Source organism: Nothobranchius furzeri, chromosome 1 (assembly GCF_043380555.1).
Source record: "Nothobranchius furzeri strain GRZ-AD chromosome 1, NfurGRZ-RIMD1, whole genome shotgun sequence".
Taxonomy (NCBI): Eukaryota; Metazoa; Chordata; class Actinopteri; order Cyprinodontiformes; family Nothobranchiidae; genus Nothobranchius; species Nothobranchius furzeri.
Window position 1 is genome coordinate 84,631,140 of NC_091741.1, and position 16,838 is coordinate 84,647,977.

General features: G+C 40.9%; 1 protein-coding gene across 2 annotated transcripts; it reads right to left on the minus strand.

Annotated features, from left to right (window-relative positions):
- Positions 1 to 1,470: 1,470 nt before the first annotated feature.
- Positions 1,471 to 15,741, minus strand: efemp2a (EGF containing fibulin extracellular matrix protein 2a). Of its 2 annotated transcripts, XM_015948606.3 has the most exons (11): positions 15,601 to 15,741; positions 11,588 to 11,845; positions 9,303 to 9,351; positions 9,037 to 9,225; positions 8,461 to 8,583; positions 8,237 to 8,353; positions 5,952 to 6,071; positions 5,742 to 5,861; positions 5,473 to 5,599; positions 4,841 to 5,036; positions 1,471 to 2,264 (listed from the first exon to the last, which is right to left on the minus strand). In XM_015948606.3, exons 2-11 carry the CDS (start codon positions 11,687 to 11,689, stop codon positions 2,091 to 2,093), a joined length of 1,317 nt encoding a protein of 438 aa, XP_015804092.1. In that variant the 5' UTR covers positions 11,690 to 11,845; positions 15,601 to 15,741; the 3' UTR covers positions 1,471 to 2,090. The 2 variants fall into 2 exon arrangements, with proteins under 2 accessions (XP_015804092.1, XP_015804114.1); XM_015948628.3 differs by lacking the exons at positions 11,588 to 11,845; positions 15,601 to 15,741 and adding an exon at positions 11,267 to 11,305.
- Between the last annotated feature and the right edge of the window lie 1,097 nt (positions 15,742 to 16,838).

Sequence of the window (16,838 nt, forward strand, 5' to 3'; positions counted from 1 at the left end):
GGCTGAAGGAAGTCTGATATGATTACATAAAACAGGGCTGTGTGTGAGTCATCATCCCCCTCCAGTGAGGACAGATGGAGGATGGAGGTGTAAGTGTGTGTATGTGTGTGTGTGTGTGTGGGGGGGGGGGGGGGGGGAGAACAGCAGTAGACTGTGAAATAAGGGCATCCCCCTCTTTCTGTTTTTTCTCCTCAGCTTTTTGTGGGTCAGGAGAATCAGTGGCTGCTGTAGTGAAAACCTGAAATAGAGCGAAACCGGAATCAAAGTTGTGTGATTTCATCTGCATTACTTGTCCTCACTTCCAAAATGCTTACAGCATTTAATTTTCTGACTTTTGTTGCAACCATTTACTCTATAGGTGATTAAACACATTTCATTTGTTTATTTTTTTAGGATTGTGGTTCTTATCTGGGTTAGAACCTAGAATTACTGAGCATGTTTACATAAATAAACAGAGGATTCCCTGGATCTGCTAAACTTGCATCATACCAAACATTTCGGTCTTTTCTCTAATAATAGGGGGGTTCTTAGTTGGATGTAATATGCAACTTCACCACTAGATGCCACTAAATCCCAGAGAAAGACTTCGAGCTCATTTATTTTATTATTATGAATATTTTCAAACCCACAAAGTATGCTGGTGGCTTGAATTCTATTCTGTGAATCACACTGGAACAACACTGGAATTCAGATCCAACTCATATGTGTTGCTGACTGATAATAATTTCTTATTCATGGGATAAAAAAGTTCCTATCCTAATTATAAAGCTATTCCGAGTTCATATTTTGTTTATTCTTCCAACGTTTTTTAGATATTTGATTGGGATTTACGTCAAATTAAATATATTAGAATATTGCTAACACACTCAATTAAAGGTGCCACAGCTGCCAATGCATGAAATTCCAACAATAATCTGCCAATTTTAACATAAAAGCTACTTAAGTTTCAAGGAATTCAAAATCAATAGAAATGCTAAAGCTGTGGCTAGTTGCTTATTAAGCTCACCAGGGCAACCAAATGTCTAAGTCAATGTTAAGATCCTATTTAGACATTTCCTCTGACATCTACCTGGACTATGGAGCATTAAGGGCTGGGGTTCCCTGCTGGCTTTGCTAAAATCTCATTTTTATACGGTGATATTTTCGTTTTTTTGTTCATTCTGCCTACGTTCCATTACCAGACATCCCAACACTCTATTCCTGATTAAACCACAAGTTTTGGTGCATTTTTCTTGTTTTTTTTTTCTTAGCAGCAAAGAGCGAAAAGAAAACTAATAAGAATAGTTCTCAGTAACTGGCACCCTTGATGACAAATTTCAGTTTGCTTATAACGTTATAGACTGACAGAAGCAGCAAATCTTGGGACATTTTTTGTTAATTATTATTTTAAAACCTTTGTTTTACTCTATTGGAAGAGTCAAGAGAACAAATAAAAATTAAAAGAAAATATAATTCACTGGGGAGCATCGGTGAAAGGTATATTGTTTTATTTGGGTTCAGATCTTTAAAAATATATAAAGTACACAACATGACACATGTAGAAAAAGCAGAAATGTGTGAGTGAACGGTGGAGGAGGAGCATGGGTGCTGAGGTCTGATGTGAGTGGTTACTGAATCAACAGGAAACAGGGCTGATAACAACAAATGGACAAACAGAGGTGAACTGGGAGAGAAAAGCATTTAAACTGGTGAAAACCAACCAATCTGGTGACTCGTGGTGTGATTATTCCACCAGGGGGATGAACGAGACACAGATGTGTTTCCAACGTGAACAAAGAGAACAGAATGAAGCCGTCAGACAGATGAAAATAATGATAGTAAATAAGAAGAAAACTGTCAGATCAAACAGAAGAAACAAGTTGGAGAGTGCATATTACAGCTTCTACAAATCTGTGTGACACTGCTGCTACGGTGTTTGTACGCTGTCAGTCTTACACGTAATACCGGCTAAAAGAAAGGCGTCACTTCCTTTGAACGTCTAAGAACAAAAAGACAATGATGCATTATCACAGTGACTGGTTGAACTGCATTGACCGTTTCTGTTTTACAGCTTCATTTGGATTCATGTGCCCCCCCACACTTCTTCTTCCTTAAAAGGAGTACGGTCCGACATAGATAGAAAGTCTGAGGGCAGAGCTGGTCTGGTAGCTTCCCTGGTAGCTGAGCAGGGGGTTGACCGACACCATCTCCAGGTCCAACGTGTACTCTCTGGGTCCCGACACCGCACGGGCCAGCACCAGCATGGCACTGATGTTATTGATTTGCTGTAGGAGACAGGGAACCAGCAACATATTTATACTCATGTAACATAACTTTCTGATCTCAATCTCTTTATAGAGGTCATCTATACAGCTGGTATCAAGGTGAAGGAATGGCAAACAATCACAGTCTGCGTAAATTCTTTCATTTTAAATATCTTTCACTGACTTGATGTTGCAGTTTTTCTAGAAGTATATCATTGTTTATCATCAGTCTGTGTGCTATTCCAACCAGGTGGAGACCTAAAGGAAGTCCCAGGACGCGATAGAGTGACTACGTTTCTCGGCTGGCCAAGGGAGGCCTTGAGATTCCCTGGAGGAGCTGGCCCAAGTGACTGAGGAGAGGAAAGTCTGGGCCTCCATGCTTAGGCTGCTGCGCCCACGACCCAACCCCAGATAAGCGGAGGAAAATGGATGGATGCATCTATTGTTTTCAGCTAATACTTCTTAATTTTACATGTCAAATTCAGTTTTCTTTTTTTATAATTACCCAAATGAAAGTGTCTGAAACAAGCTGCTGGTAACTGATAAAAGATAGAAAATGAAATTGAACCTAAAATCAGATTTTTGCAAACGTTTCTGTTGTGTCAACACAATACTGGATCATCTTTTGAGTTTAGGAGCCTTTTGATGCCTGGATATTAAATAGACCTGGTGTAGCCTTACCTGCCTGGTCAACCAGTTGGTGGAGCATATCTTAAGTCCCTTCATCTCATTGAAGCATCAAATTAACTTAATAAGAAAAAAAAACATAAGCTAAAAAGTTCTTAAAAATAGAGATGTTTGAAGAAAAAGCATAACAATGATAAAACCTTGACATTTTAACTATTATCATTTTATTACTATCATTAATTTACATTTTACCTGAGTTCTTATTGTCCCAAATCAAAAAGACGCAAAAGGAGAACATTTTTCATTGCTTTTTTTCTTGGTGAGAAAGTTAAAGGGTTAGGAAACTTTACAAAAAATACTGGTTTAAACTTGTCTAAAAGTTTTCCAAATATCAGCCAAATTTTAGAGAAAAAAAAACTTTGAAAAGTCTGAATAAATTTTGACCAAGACCTCTTTGCAAATAACTATTTCTAAGAAAGCCTACTTTTTAGGCATTTTATCTTGTTTTTAGTCTAAGAAGAAACATTCTTCTCAACCTTAAAATAAGGTAAACATTCTTAAATATGATCCACAGTTTCTTGTTTTGAGTAAGAAAAAAAGTTGCTTTCCTTGAATTCTTAAAACTAGCAAAATAGTCAAAAAATGTATTTATTAGTTAAGAATTCTAGTGGAGAAACTATTGCTTACCCCACTGGCAGAATGCTTTTACAAAAACATGAAACTTTGGATCATATTTAAGAATATTTACCTTATTTTAAGTAATGCTATTTTTCTAGAGAATCATTTATTTTCTCTTTAAGATTAAATGTGTCATAACAAGGTTTTTCTTTTTTTTTTTTTTACTTTGTTAGAAATCAGTTTTTGCAGTGAACAAATTAGGGATGACTTCCAGCTTTTGGGTGGAAGCTGAAAAAGTTAGAGCTACAAGTCTGATGATAAATTAAAAGTTACTTACTTGTTTGGAGTCATTACTCATAAAAGTGCATGTCCTGACAAAGGTTTCAAAACTCGGGGAAACTTCCTGTTACTGTGAATAACTAAGCAATAAAAGATGATTTTTATTGAACTTATGACAGATGACTCACTCCGCTCGCCTAATCCTCTTTTACTGGGCTTCAGTGTAAAAAAAAGGTTTTGGAAGCTTCAGAGGATTATTCTGATTGCTGCTGTACTTTTTCCGTTTTCATCTCATGAAAGCTCAAGTCTCAGTCAGATCTGACTGATCAGGAATGACAGAGATAAAAACATCTGATGTCTCTTTGTCTGAAGCCAGTTAAATGACCTACAAATCCGGCAGAAAGCAAATACGTTAATTAGCAGAAAAGTCTGGATTTAAGTGATGCATTCAGGGAGTTTAGGAGAAAATGACTCACTACGGTGACAGATGATGTTTCAGTTTTGTAAATTAGTCTGCTTGAATGCAGCAAAAAATATAAATATTTTACTTCATAACCCCTTAATGTTCATATTTCATATTTTGCTTTAAACTATTGGGAGTTTTACTGATACCATTAGGCTTTTCTCTGCATCACAAACTAGATGTGTGATCACTACAGAGGCAGCTGATCTCTGGGTCTGGGCTAAGAACCTCGATTTATTTCTGGACTGTTTAGAAGTCCATGGTTTTAAAGAACTTTGAGAATGTTAACAATAAAATTAAAACACAGATACTCTAAACAAAACCTGTGAATTCTGTTTTTAATTAATTTATTTATTTATTTTTTCAAATTATGCAGCTAAAAGAAGCTGCCTCTGGGTAAATCTTTAAAGCACCATCATTTAACATTAAAGCTTTTGTGTGACTGGACGTTTAGTTTCATGCATCTGAATTTCATTTCTTCAGCATTGGTAGGAGAAATCCTTGACATAAGTCATGAGTTTATAAAATTTTTTTCATAGTTCTGTTTGAGATTTCATCTGAATCACCACATCACACTCCTACGCCCCCCTTCCCCCCCGGCATGTCTCACCCTGATGTAAAAGTCCCCATTGTCATCCCCAGAGCGGATGCGGAAGGTGTTGTAAGCCCCCGCCGAGACGCTGGTGGCCTGAATCTGGAATATGTCAGAGGGGACGGAGCGCTCCGAGGTGATGCTCATGTAGCGGTGGACCACGGAGAACGGCAGATCTCTGCAGGCGGGCTTATTGACCGGGCACACACATCGGCTGATCCAGACAAGTGAGAGAGAGAGCAGAGAATTATTTATCAGAGCAGTTCTGACATCGGCCAGCAGAGGGAGTAAAACAACAGAACACTAAAAAATCAGAACAGTAGCTTTTCTTTTCCAGGTCTCACTAACACAAGTTATATATCCAAATCATGCAGATTATTAGTAACCGACACCTGCTGCAGCTTTTTCACAGCTGTGAAAGTTTTCTTATTGCACTGGAGTGTGTTCAGAAGAAAAGGTTGTAAAGTTGGACTCATACATGGAAAAAGTAATTGGGGTAATTTAACAGGCTGAGCCATACTCAGCACAGGGGGCTGACTATTTTCTGAGCTGATGGCGAGCACATATTTGAGTAATTAAGACAAGGTGTGTGGAAGCGTGTGTGTGTGTGTGTGTGTTTACAACACACACTTTCACGAGGCGTCACTCACTTGTCAGACACTTGTATGTAAGGATCTTGGCAGCGGTCGTTGTCCACACACTGGTACCGTCCATGGATGTTGACACAAGTCTGCGACTCGGAGCACTGATGCTGGCCTGTTTCACATTCGTTTATATCTGCAGAAGACAAACAGCTGGTGGTGTTTGATCATGCAGAACGGGACACAGCCTACAGTTATAGAGCTTCTGCCTGAGCGGAAACACGTGGACTCTGAGAGCACAGAGGTGTTAGTGTCAGGAGGAAGCCAGACCCGCTCACCCTGACACATTCTGGTGCCCAGCAGCTGGTATCCCTCTGGACACATACAGGAGAACTTCCCAGGTTCGTTTACACACTGGTACTGGCACAGATAGCTGGAGTAGCTGCACTCGTCAATGTCTGAAAAGGTTCAAGTTGAGGGTTTATTAGCTGTCAACGAGAACGAGCAAAGTGGAACAGAAAGTATTGAAAAGAAAGCAGGTCTCTTACCGTTACAGGTGAAGCCATCCGGCCCGAGCTCGTAGCCCTGATCACAGCGACACAGAAACGTACCGTAAGTGTTGTAACACCTCTGAGAGCAGGGGGCACCCATCTCACACTCATTCACATCTGAAACAAAAACAAGAACATTTCATTGCACTGGAGTCTCTAAAAAAGGCTGTTTTCTCTTTTTCATTACTGGAATGATCAACATGAAAATGCACATTTCAGCCAAACCCTCCAAAGATTAGAGTTAAACAGGTTCTGTTTACAGTGGTTCGATTTAATGTAGCGGTAAAATGTTAGAAAAGGTTTGGGGATTTAAAGTCATAATTTCTGTTGATCTTTCAGGTTTTCATCATTTTAACATGTTCTGTCTGTTTTGGTGCCACTGGTGTACATTTGGTTCATTTTCTGATATTTGACAGCAAGATGCATCGAATAGCAACAACTATGTTAGATATACATAGATACTATACAAAGTCTGCCCAAGTTACATAAAACATGGTGAAGACGCTGGAAAAGAGCACCGCAAAAACAGATTTTCAAGAACGTTTTTTTAAGCCTTGTTTTCAGACATTTTATCCTAATTTGGTCTAAAAAAAAACAAAATATATTATCAGCAAAAACAGCACCACTTGAAATAAAATTATTCTTAATTAGGATCAATTTTATTGTTTTGAGTGAAAAGATGTAACAGCCAGGCCGTTTGTTAATACGAGTACTTGCCTGAATTTTTGAAATAAGTTGAAATACTGTTCCAATCCTAAGTACGCATCATGGCAAGTACGCTCAAAGTTCCCAAAAGTGTTCTTGCTTCACCCTTTCTATCGAGGATGCATTGATGCTTCCTTGGGCCGGGTTAGCATCCCATAATGCATTGGGTCACAAAGCATTATATCCCAAACAGAAAATGGCACAGAAGAAAGCTCATAACTGTAGTGTTTTTATATAAAAAAATACAACAAATAATTAAGTCAAAATAATCAAATTAAAAGTTGCCTGTTATTATAGATATGTAATTGTGTGTAAGCTGTTAAATTTGCAGTGTGTGTGTGTGTGTGTGTGTGTGTGTGTTTGTTTGTTTGTTTGTTTCGGACTCTTCATGTTTGTTGCCATGACGTGAAGGAGCACAGTTCTGCTCCACATGCCATCCTCGTACTCCTGTGCTCGGTAGGACGGGCTTTCTGCTATACTTGTCAAGTACGCAAGAATGTACTTGCAGAATTTACCCATTTTTTCATTTGCTAGTTTTAATCATTCTAGCAACTTTTGCTTACCTCATTGGTAGATTTAGTATTTTACTCAAAACAAGAGAATTTGACCATATTTAAGAATATTTACCTTATTTCAAGTAGTACTGTTTTGGGGGGATGAGAAAGTTTTTTTTCAAGACTAAAAATAAGATAAAATGTATACAACAAGGAATTTTTTTACTTTCCTAAAAAATGTTTTTGCAGTGAAACTTTTGCCACGAAAGTCCGTGACTGCTTTTACAGGCATGACATTAACCTTAACTCGAGGCGACGGTGGCACAGGAGTAAAGTGCTTGCCCTGCAATTGGAAGGTTGCAAGTTCGAGCCCCGCTCAGTTTGTCGCTGTCGTTATGTCCTTGGGCAAGACACGTAACCCCCCTTGCCTGCTGGTGGTGGTCTGTCAGTGCGCCCCAGGGCAGCTGTGGCTACGTCGTAGCTCATCCCCACCAGGGTGTGAATGTGTGTGTGAATGGGTGAATGACTGATTGTGTTGTAAAGTGCTGTTGGGGTTTCAGGACTCTAGAAGGCGCTATATCAAGGACAGGCCATTTACCATTTAACATGTACAGCTGCTACTGACGTCTGGAGCAAATAGAACACATGAGGAAGTTTCACAGTTCAGCAAATCACTTAAAAATGTTAGACTTTAACTCTGGATTATCTGAAATGGCCACAGAGAATTTTGTGGAGTGAATTTACATCTAGCTGTCTCAACAAGGTGAGCATTTATCTCTATAGTATGACTGCTGGTCATGGAGAACAGCCTCACATACTTACTGCTTTTTAAAAGAAGCTATAGCTAATTTTAAATAACAACAGGATTGTTGCCTCCTTGATCTAATGATTTTTGTTTGCATGTTTCAGCTTTTTTCATTAGAATATGTTTAAATTATCTCTGAAATATCACAAGAATAAAGAAAGCATCCATATCCATTTTTATACTGCCCACCAAAAGTGTTCTCTACAAACATCTTTGGTCTTTGCCGAGGGCTGTTTTATTTTAGGATTAATGTAAAAGTAAATAATCTTTAATCTCACCAATGCACGATCGGTTATTTCCTGCCAGCTGGAAGCCGGGCTCACACTGGCAGGAGAAGGAGCCGGGGACGTTTACGCAGCGGTGCTGGCAGTACCTGTACCTGCACTCATCGATGTCTGACGAGGAGAAACCAGAGTCAGGAAGTTCACTGAGGAGGTGACCTCGCTCAGGTCCAGCTGCAGCAAATGTTCCCATGTGAGTTCAGAGGTGTAGATTTTCTCACCGATGCACTCTGTGCCAACCTTGCGGTAACCATCGGGGCACTGGCAGGTGAAAGCACCCAGGGTGTTGATGCACTGCTGGCTGGGTTGGCAGTCGTGTTCATCTCGCTCACACTCATCAACATCTGTGTGTGGAGAAGGATGTGTGTGGTTAATGTGTGCAAACGCAGCATCACTAAGCCTGATTGACATATACGGTGTGACTGTTTGAGGTGATGGCCACGATGTTCTCCTCACTTGCACCCAGAAGCAGAGAACATCATGCTGAGTCATGCTTGCTGTGTCATGCAAGCCAGATGAACACCTCGCCGTCCTTCGGCACAAGTAGGTTTCTCACTTGAAGTCGTTTTTTCTAAAAACACAGCAGCTGTCTTCATGTGAATTCTTGTCTCACCCTGCCTCCTGTGGGCTCGTGCTCACTCCCACCCACACAGATTGCACCAACATGCTGCCTCCAGTCCTAACCACCTGTCCCTCACAATCTATGGCCGCCACCAACAAACTCACACACACAAACTTAATGATCACTCATCCTGTGGCCACCTGTCTGCCCCCCAGATGAAAAACCAGACACCCACCCACACAGCTGTCTCCGAGTTGCTCGTAGCCCAGGGGGCAGGGGTTAAAGGCCTCTGTGGGTGTGATGGGGGGCTCTGGAGCAGGGATGACTGACGCAGAGCGGGGGAGACACAGGTAGCCTCCGTAGTGGTTGAAGCACTTCATTTCCCCTTTACAGGCATCGGGGATGGTCTCACACTCGTTTATGTCTGGCAGCAAACGCAGGCACATTTAAGCTCACAGTTAGAAATCAATTTTTAAAGATCTGAGTTAAAAGGAGCTTCACCTTTGCAGTGTTCAGTCTGAGGGTCCCAGTGATACCCATCCGTGCATTCCTACAAAAAAAGCAGCAAGGAGTAAGATTGTGTGAGAAAATGATGGAAAAATAGATGTGAAGAGAAACTCTGAGCCAAGGCGTTGCATAATATATTCCTCATACATAATAAATCTCCAGTAGTGAAACATGAAAAAAGCAGCAGGGGGGAGAGGAATTTGTTTCCTCTGAGTTTGTGTCAGAGTGCTGAGCCAAGAAGACAAAACAAAATAAACATGTTTCTGTCAAAGGAGTTGTCACAGTTTAGGCTTCAGTCCCTTTAAAGACAGATTATTTACTGTAGGGGCACTGTTAGGAAAATGCGTCATTATCATTCAGAAGGGGAGGGGAGGTTTACTGCAGTGACCTAAAGGGAAAGAAAAGCTGAAGAGTGATGAAACATGGTAATAAAACCAAATGGAACCCCAGCAAAGAGCACTAAAAAGTACTGAGCAGACACATTTATGTGGAACATTTGGAAGCAGAGGAAAAGACGTGACTCGAGGCGATCACTTCTAACAAAAACCTGATCAGTATCACCTGACAGGTGGGGTGTAGTGGCACGCAGATGTTTGCGTAACCTGGAGCAACATTTCTGTCCAGACAAGTCGCTAAACGAGGAAGAAATCACCTGATTCTCAACATTTGAAAGGAAATCAAACGTTAAAATAAAAACCAGATCTTAACAAGGATTCCTGTAATCAGGAGTATTTTGGTTTGTGTTTGCACAAGAAGGTTTTTCCTTATTAATGATAATTACAGCTCTAAGCTTTGACCTAATGAAGCAGTCTGTTCTCTTAGATGTGATGACGAGAGTATTTGCCTTACAGAAAGTATTCCCTTTTTAGTTACAGGCATATTTTCTAAATCCCACATCCATTCAGCCCTTGGTGTGCAGTAGCGCACCCAAAGAATTCGGGGCCAGTGAAATTTTTGAGGTGGCACCGCAAATTGGTCCCGGGGGTAACTGGTAGCTGCACTGCATTACTCCTTCATTCTTTTTTTATTAAAAAAAAAACTATGAACACAATTACCTCAAGATTAAGAAACAAACATTTCAGAAAAAGACTAAATTTAAAACGCTTACTTCAGTTATTGTTTCAGAATTTTTAAACTTTAATTTTTCTGTTGCTGTCTCAACAATGGTGAGCTTCAGTGACATTCATATATATTTTAATTGTCTTTTATTGAATAAAAAATTTATTAAAACTTTATAAATAAATGTATTTATTGGCTTTACCATTTATTCTTAATTAAAGAACATTATTATATTGTTGTCATGGATGTGATTTAGGGAGTGGGTCTTTCCAACAATTCTCCTGGGGTGGCCATGGCCCCCCTAGCCACCCCTTGAGGAGCACCCTGATTGTATGAAAACCAACATTTCAAATATTTTCCGCACAAACACGTTTGCTTATGGCACCTTAATTGTTTGATTTCAGGTTGGTCATTCTGCCAAACATGTTTCCTTACGACATGGTACACTGTAACTTATTATGCTGCATTATTAACTGAGAAATGGCTACTTTAAAATATTTTAGATACATTTTTGTTTTAATGAGCATTACATATTTCTAATTTTGAGGGTGTTCAGTGGAGCTCATGGCTAGGATAAAGTTAGGGTAATCTGAATCCATGAAAAAAATGAAATTCATCTTTTCCTCACTACAGCACCTTTACATTAAGCTAGTTAGCCATGATACCTCAACATGTGACAGTTTACATTTATATTATGTTGACTTTATATTTCACTTTATAGTTCAGACTTGTCCTAGCGTCATGTTTACATTTATGCTTTAATTTAATTTTTTGCACTTTAAACTGGCTGTGTGTGTGTGTGTGTGTGTGTGTGTGTGTGTGTGTGTGTGTGTGTGTGTGTGTGTGTGTGTGTGTGTGTGTGTGACTTCTATTTTAGCCTTTTTATTTATTTTACTTACATTTTACTACCTCCTTACATGAGCTGTCTTTGATGAGCGCAAAGAGAATTTTGTTGTACACCTGTGCAATGACAATAAAAAGATCTTGAATCTAATTATTGGGAAAATTTTTGCAAGCTAATTTATTTAGTCAGTCTTTACTCTTATTTTAAACCCCAATATTTAACACATTTGAGACACCTACCTGAGGATCCACTGAAACATAACTTTTTACCTGAGGTCACCCAAACCTCAGAATGCTAATTTCAGCAAAATGAAGGGAAAAAAAGTAAGAAATAGGACTCAGATCAAAAGGAAAGTGATAGATTCATCCATCCTTACCGTGTGGGTGTCAGTTTCTCTATGTGACTGTGAAATTGCACTGCGGAGGAGCACAGACACACATATGCACACACACAAGACTGACACACAAGCACCCTGCATACTAATGCACTAACTGATACATACATACACACACACACATGCACACAGACACACACACACTCAGACACAATCACTCAAACACACACAACTATCAGACAAGTAGTAGTGATGTGAAGTCGAGTCTCTGGGATGAGCACAGGAGTCAACCAGTTGCATCTGTAATTCAGAGATGAGGGGTCGGGGGAGGGGGGGGGGGTACATGAAAAGACAACTAATTTGTTTTAATCATAAAAACAGCTCTACTCAGTCTCAAAACTCTGACATTGAGTAAATGTTGAACAGGACTGAAAGCAGCAGAAAAGACTAGAGGCTATTTTAAGACATTACTAAGAACAGTTAACTTTGTTCATCACCTGTCAACCCACTTTTTTCTTTAATGGCAAGAAAAAGTCATGGAAATAGCCCCCTGCCAGGTCAAAACATCATTATGACGAAGCTCCAGTCAAAAATAACTGGGTCAACATGACAGAAATACTTTCAAATGAAGTGTTTACAGAAAGCTCTCTGTCTGCAAACCAAAAATCCATGGAAACATTTCTGTGTATCAGAGATGAGTGTGTGAGCCTCATGAACCCTGATTATTACCTATGATTTACAGCAGCATCGTCAATGCTCTGATGCTTCAGTCTCTGAGCTAAAACTCAGCCATTCTGCTCAGGGGCTGAACACCATTGAGCGCTTCACTGGTGTGTTTTAACTTAAATTAGTATGATTTTTGATTTTTAACACCCTAAATGGTTTCTAAGTGTCCTGCATTCTGACTCAAATTGGTTAGGAGAAGTTAAGCGTTTCTGATTATTAGATCAGCTCAAATCTAATACAGAGCAGAACAATGATTAATACAAAATTAGCCTTCCAGGCGTTCTACACATCCTCTATTTCAATATTTCAAACAATATTCTTTCCATTTTTAACATGTAAATACAAAGTTGTGCTATAAATATTTTAACTAAATTGTTTTGAAATCTCAAACCTAACAGGATTTACTTTGACCATTCATGTCTGCTTTTGGGTCAAATATTTGCAGAGCGAATATAAATAAAATGAAGAAGAAATAGCTGGTGAAAAGTTAATTATAGACCTTTTTATGGTCTCTGACCTACTTTATAATTATAAAAAACTCAGTACAACAGTCTCAGTCTAATTTACACTCAGTGGTCGGGGTTTGTGTCACCAAAGGGTCGTGTAATAGTGATGGTGAGCTTTTGTATTCATGAACACTGCTTAGGGCCTATTTATTTTTAGAAATTAACTTTTTTTTTACTTTAAAGAAACTAGAATAACAGAAAAAAGGTCCTGGATGATACAAATAATATATTTATAATTTTCAAGACTCTGTAGGAAAGTTACAATTTAGAATAAAAATAAACAAACCAGACGTTTTTACCTGAAAATTTTAATTCAGAAGTTCTAATTTGAGTCATACTTGTATCTCTTCCATGAATGACCTTTTACACAATCCCCAGTGTTTGTTCAACACTCTGATGGACCGGGCTTGTCTCCCTGCAGAGACACAACCATCCCTCAGTTAATGTTCCTGAACAGAAGCTCTGAGTGTTTCAACTCAATCTAAAAATAAACAAATCAGTCCTTCCAACTCTAGCAGAGGAATAAAAACAGGCCAATTTAAGTCATAAAAAATCTACTGGAGTGCTGTTTACAAAGAGAGAGTGAGCTCCAGCTAAAATGCATGACAGGAAAGTTATAATCACTGCCTGTCTACATGCATACAGTCACGCTCTCACATGAACTCCAGCGGCCACGTTTGCAGGCACTGCTTATTGTAGAGGTTCAAGTTGGACAAACAGGGTGACTCCCACAAATACTCACCCGATGACATCACCAGCCATTTGCGACCTTTGAATTAAAGAAAATGTTTTTATCTAAAAACACGGTAATTCACTCTGAGCAACCATGGTGAAACAGACTGTCGTGTGACCACAGGACGTGACTTTTCTGAACCGGCCCGACCAGCAAGAATGCAACCAGTAAACCACCCAAAAACAAACTGACCATCAGGATGGGGTCTGCTCACTCACTGGCTACTGAGTGTGGGCAGCCAGGATGCATGGGTGTTGCCCCGACGCCACTGGAGATCCAAGTGGTGGCGGACATCTGGAATGCCCTTGGCAAGGATGTGGGCACCGATTCTCAGCTGGGATGCCCTGCCATTGCAGAGGTTCCCAGAGTATCAGGTTCTGGGAAATACTCCCCCACACCCATCCACCCCTCATGGTTCAAAGAATAGGCCAGCTGGAGCCAAACCGCCATCTACCGTTTGTCTAAAGTCTCATCTCTCTGCAGGATGCATAAGGGAATGTCACAGGATGTGGCTCTGACCCGAGAGTGCTCCCACCACTGACATTCAGACACACAGATTTTTTCTAAAATGAACAGATCAGGGATTTATTCACAATTTAGAATGTTCTATAGAACACTAAATAAATATTTAAAATAGTTCATTAAACAGAACACGTGATCTGTGTTGGAATGCTGAATATTACCTAATTCAGCCATAAGCAATTCCCACTTTATCCTTTAGGGCAGTTGTTCCCAAAGTCACGGATCAAGAGAGGCCATGTTGAGGTGGCTCGGGTATTTGGTTAGGATGCCTCCTGGACGCCTCCCTGGTGAGCTTTTCCAGGCATATCCAACTGGTAAGAGACCTAGAGGAAGACCCAGGCCACGATGGAGGGACTATGTTTCTCATCTGGCCAGGGAATGCCTTGGGATTCCCCCAGAGGAGCTGGCCCAAGTAGCCGGGGAGCGGGAAGTCTCCCCAGCTACTTAGGCTAAGGCTGCTGTCCCCATGACCCACCCTGGATAAGTGGAGGAAAATGGATGGATGGATGGATGGATGGATAGATGGATGGATGGATGGATGGATGGATGGATGGATGGGTCCCAAACCCAGGGTCAGGACCACACTGTGGGTCACCACAAACTACACTGAGGGTGTTAGGGTGAATTCCAGAAACCAAAATAAAATAAAATAAATAAAAAGCTATATTTCTAGCATAATTAATCGTCATAAATAGATATAAGTTAATATGAGCAGAAGCAATTTTTGATGCCTTGAATTATTTAGCTTATTAAGCATGTTTGTGTTGTCAAAAGAGCAACATCTGGGGTTGTGTGTCCTAAAGCATTATTTTGTGAAAGGTATAGCTGAAGCAGAAAAGTTTGAGAAGCACTGCTTCAGGGGTGATCTTTGGCTGGTCAGCGTGAGCTGTCATCACAGGCCGACTATTACTGTCCTCAAAAACCACAATTATAATACTTTTTTTGGTAAAACTTCATTTTTTTTACACTAGCAGCTCAGCTTCGCAACAACAAGCGGAGTCTTTTAGTTTAGAAGCGAGTCCACCTTTACAACCAAAGAACGTCAGGCGGCTGTGAAAGCGACCTTACTGGACTAACTCTGGGAGGTGATGCTGCTCTGCTGGGTGTTTGAAGACATCTCATTCTGACTTCATTAAGAAAACAGGCAGCGAGACATGGTGAGGTCAGAATTTAGAGCTGTGCTGGCACCTGTTTGGCTTTCCTCCAATAGTCCTGGCATAATGTTGCTGGATTAGATGCTCAACAGGGATGAGATGGCATTATTTTTGCAACATACAAATTCATAATCCATGCTCTGTGACTCACTGCCTGTCTTCCTGTCTACCCCCCCCCCCCCCCCCCTCCTGTTAGTCAGAGCCAAACTACACAGCCATGTTATCTTGGCTCTTGCGAGAAGCCAAGTGCAGCTGGGAGAGCAGAGCAGTACTGCAGCAGTGACGTGTATGGCCTGTGCCAGAACGTTGGGAAAAGAGGTACATCTCACCTTCGTTACACTTCTCTACAAAGCTCTGAACTCTCAGAATCCTCCCCTACATCTCTGTTTGTTAATAAAACACAGAAAAACTCACAGGTGAATGTTTTCTGCTGGGTGTTCGGTCTGTAAGCCTCCCCCTCTGACTGGTGTGTCCGTCTGCGAACGTCCCGGATGAGCTGGCGTTCAGGAGTGATCCCTTAAACGGCTGCCTGTGTGACCCTGAGAGAGTGAGTGGGGAAACCGACAGCTGGAGCAGATGAACACATGCAAAGGGAGGGAGAGAGGAGCCTTAAGGAAGGAGAGAGGGAGGGAAGGAGGAGAGAGGGACAGCCCATTCCTAACCCCCCCTCTAGGTCCCCTGCACTGCCATCCTCCACCCTCTAAACCCCCTCTCCCTGACCCCCCAGGGTGTAAATTCCTGGTTTGTGGCCCAAATACCAAATTCGTCCAAATCGCAGGCACAACAGCTCACAGATTCACACAAATGCCCCCCCCCCCCCCCCCCCAATCTCACAACACACCTGGTTTCATTTATCCTGAACCCCCGCAAAAGCCCCAAGCTCTCCCACCCTCTCTCCACTTACCCTCCATCTATCTATACTTACCTCCCCCATCTTTCTCCCTTTTTCCACCGTAGAGAGACTCGGGCTTTCGCCCCAGTCCAAATCTGACACGAAGGATATTTTTAGCATCGGAGGGAAAAGAATGTGGACAAAAATCAGAGACCGGCTCGGAAAATTGTGTCCCATTTATTTTTCTGAATAAACTTTTTATTTCCTGAAACAAAATACAAAAGGAGCAGCTGTCACCGTGACCTCCTCTTGTTTGCACATGACTAACGCATTTCCGGGCTGGAAGCATTTCGGTGGCATGACGTGTTACAAAATTTGTTGTTTGGTACGATGCAAACAAGCCAAGATGTTGCTTAACAGAGGGTAGTCTTTATGAGTCTGAGTCAACTTTGGGTCAAAGTGTGAAAGCATCCCAGTTAGAATCAAACTAAAGCTTCCACGTGAGGAGAATAAGTCTTTTTATACTTCAGTTTAACAAAAAGTCATCTGAACACAGTCAAATCTTAAACTATTTGGGCGTATTACTTAAACAAGCCTTCTCCAGAGTTTCGGGTTTTCTTAGACTCAGCTCTTTCATCTGTCCAGTGTTTACATGTTGTGGCAGAAGTGGCAGCTGTCATTACGGGGGATGTTGTTAAAAATCACACTGACAACCCCCTCCCTCCCAAAAGCTGGACCAACTGTGCCCCTCCTGGTTGGTCCCTCACGGCCACACACAGACACCCCACACACTGGCTGGAGTCTGAGTTCATCACACATG

What these genes read in the sequence shown, in the direction of transcription:
- efemp2a (XM_015948606.3), bottom strand. Translation starts at nt 11,689, where the DNA reads ATGCAGGGTGCTTGTGTGTCAGTCTTGTGTGTGTGCATATGTGTGTCT. An exon ending in GAGAAACTGACACCCACACG is followed by an intron (nt 9,352 to 11,587) that starts GTAAGGATGGAT and finishes CTTTTTTTGTAG; the next exon opens with GAATGCACGGATGGGTATCA. An exon ending in TCAGACTGAACACTGCAAAG is followed by an intron (nt 9,226 to 9,302) that starts GTGAAGCTCCTT and finishes GTTTGCTGCCAG; the next exon opens with ACATAAACGAGTGTGAGACC.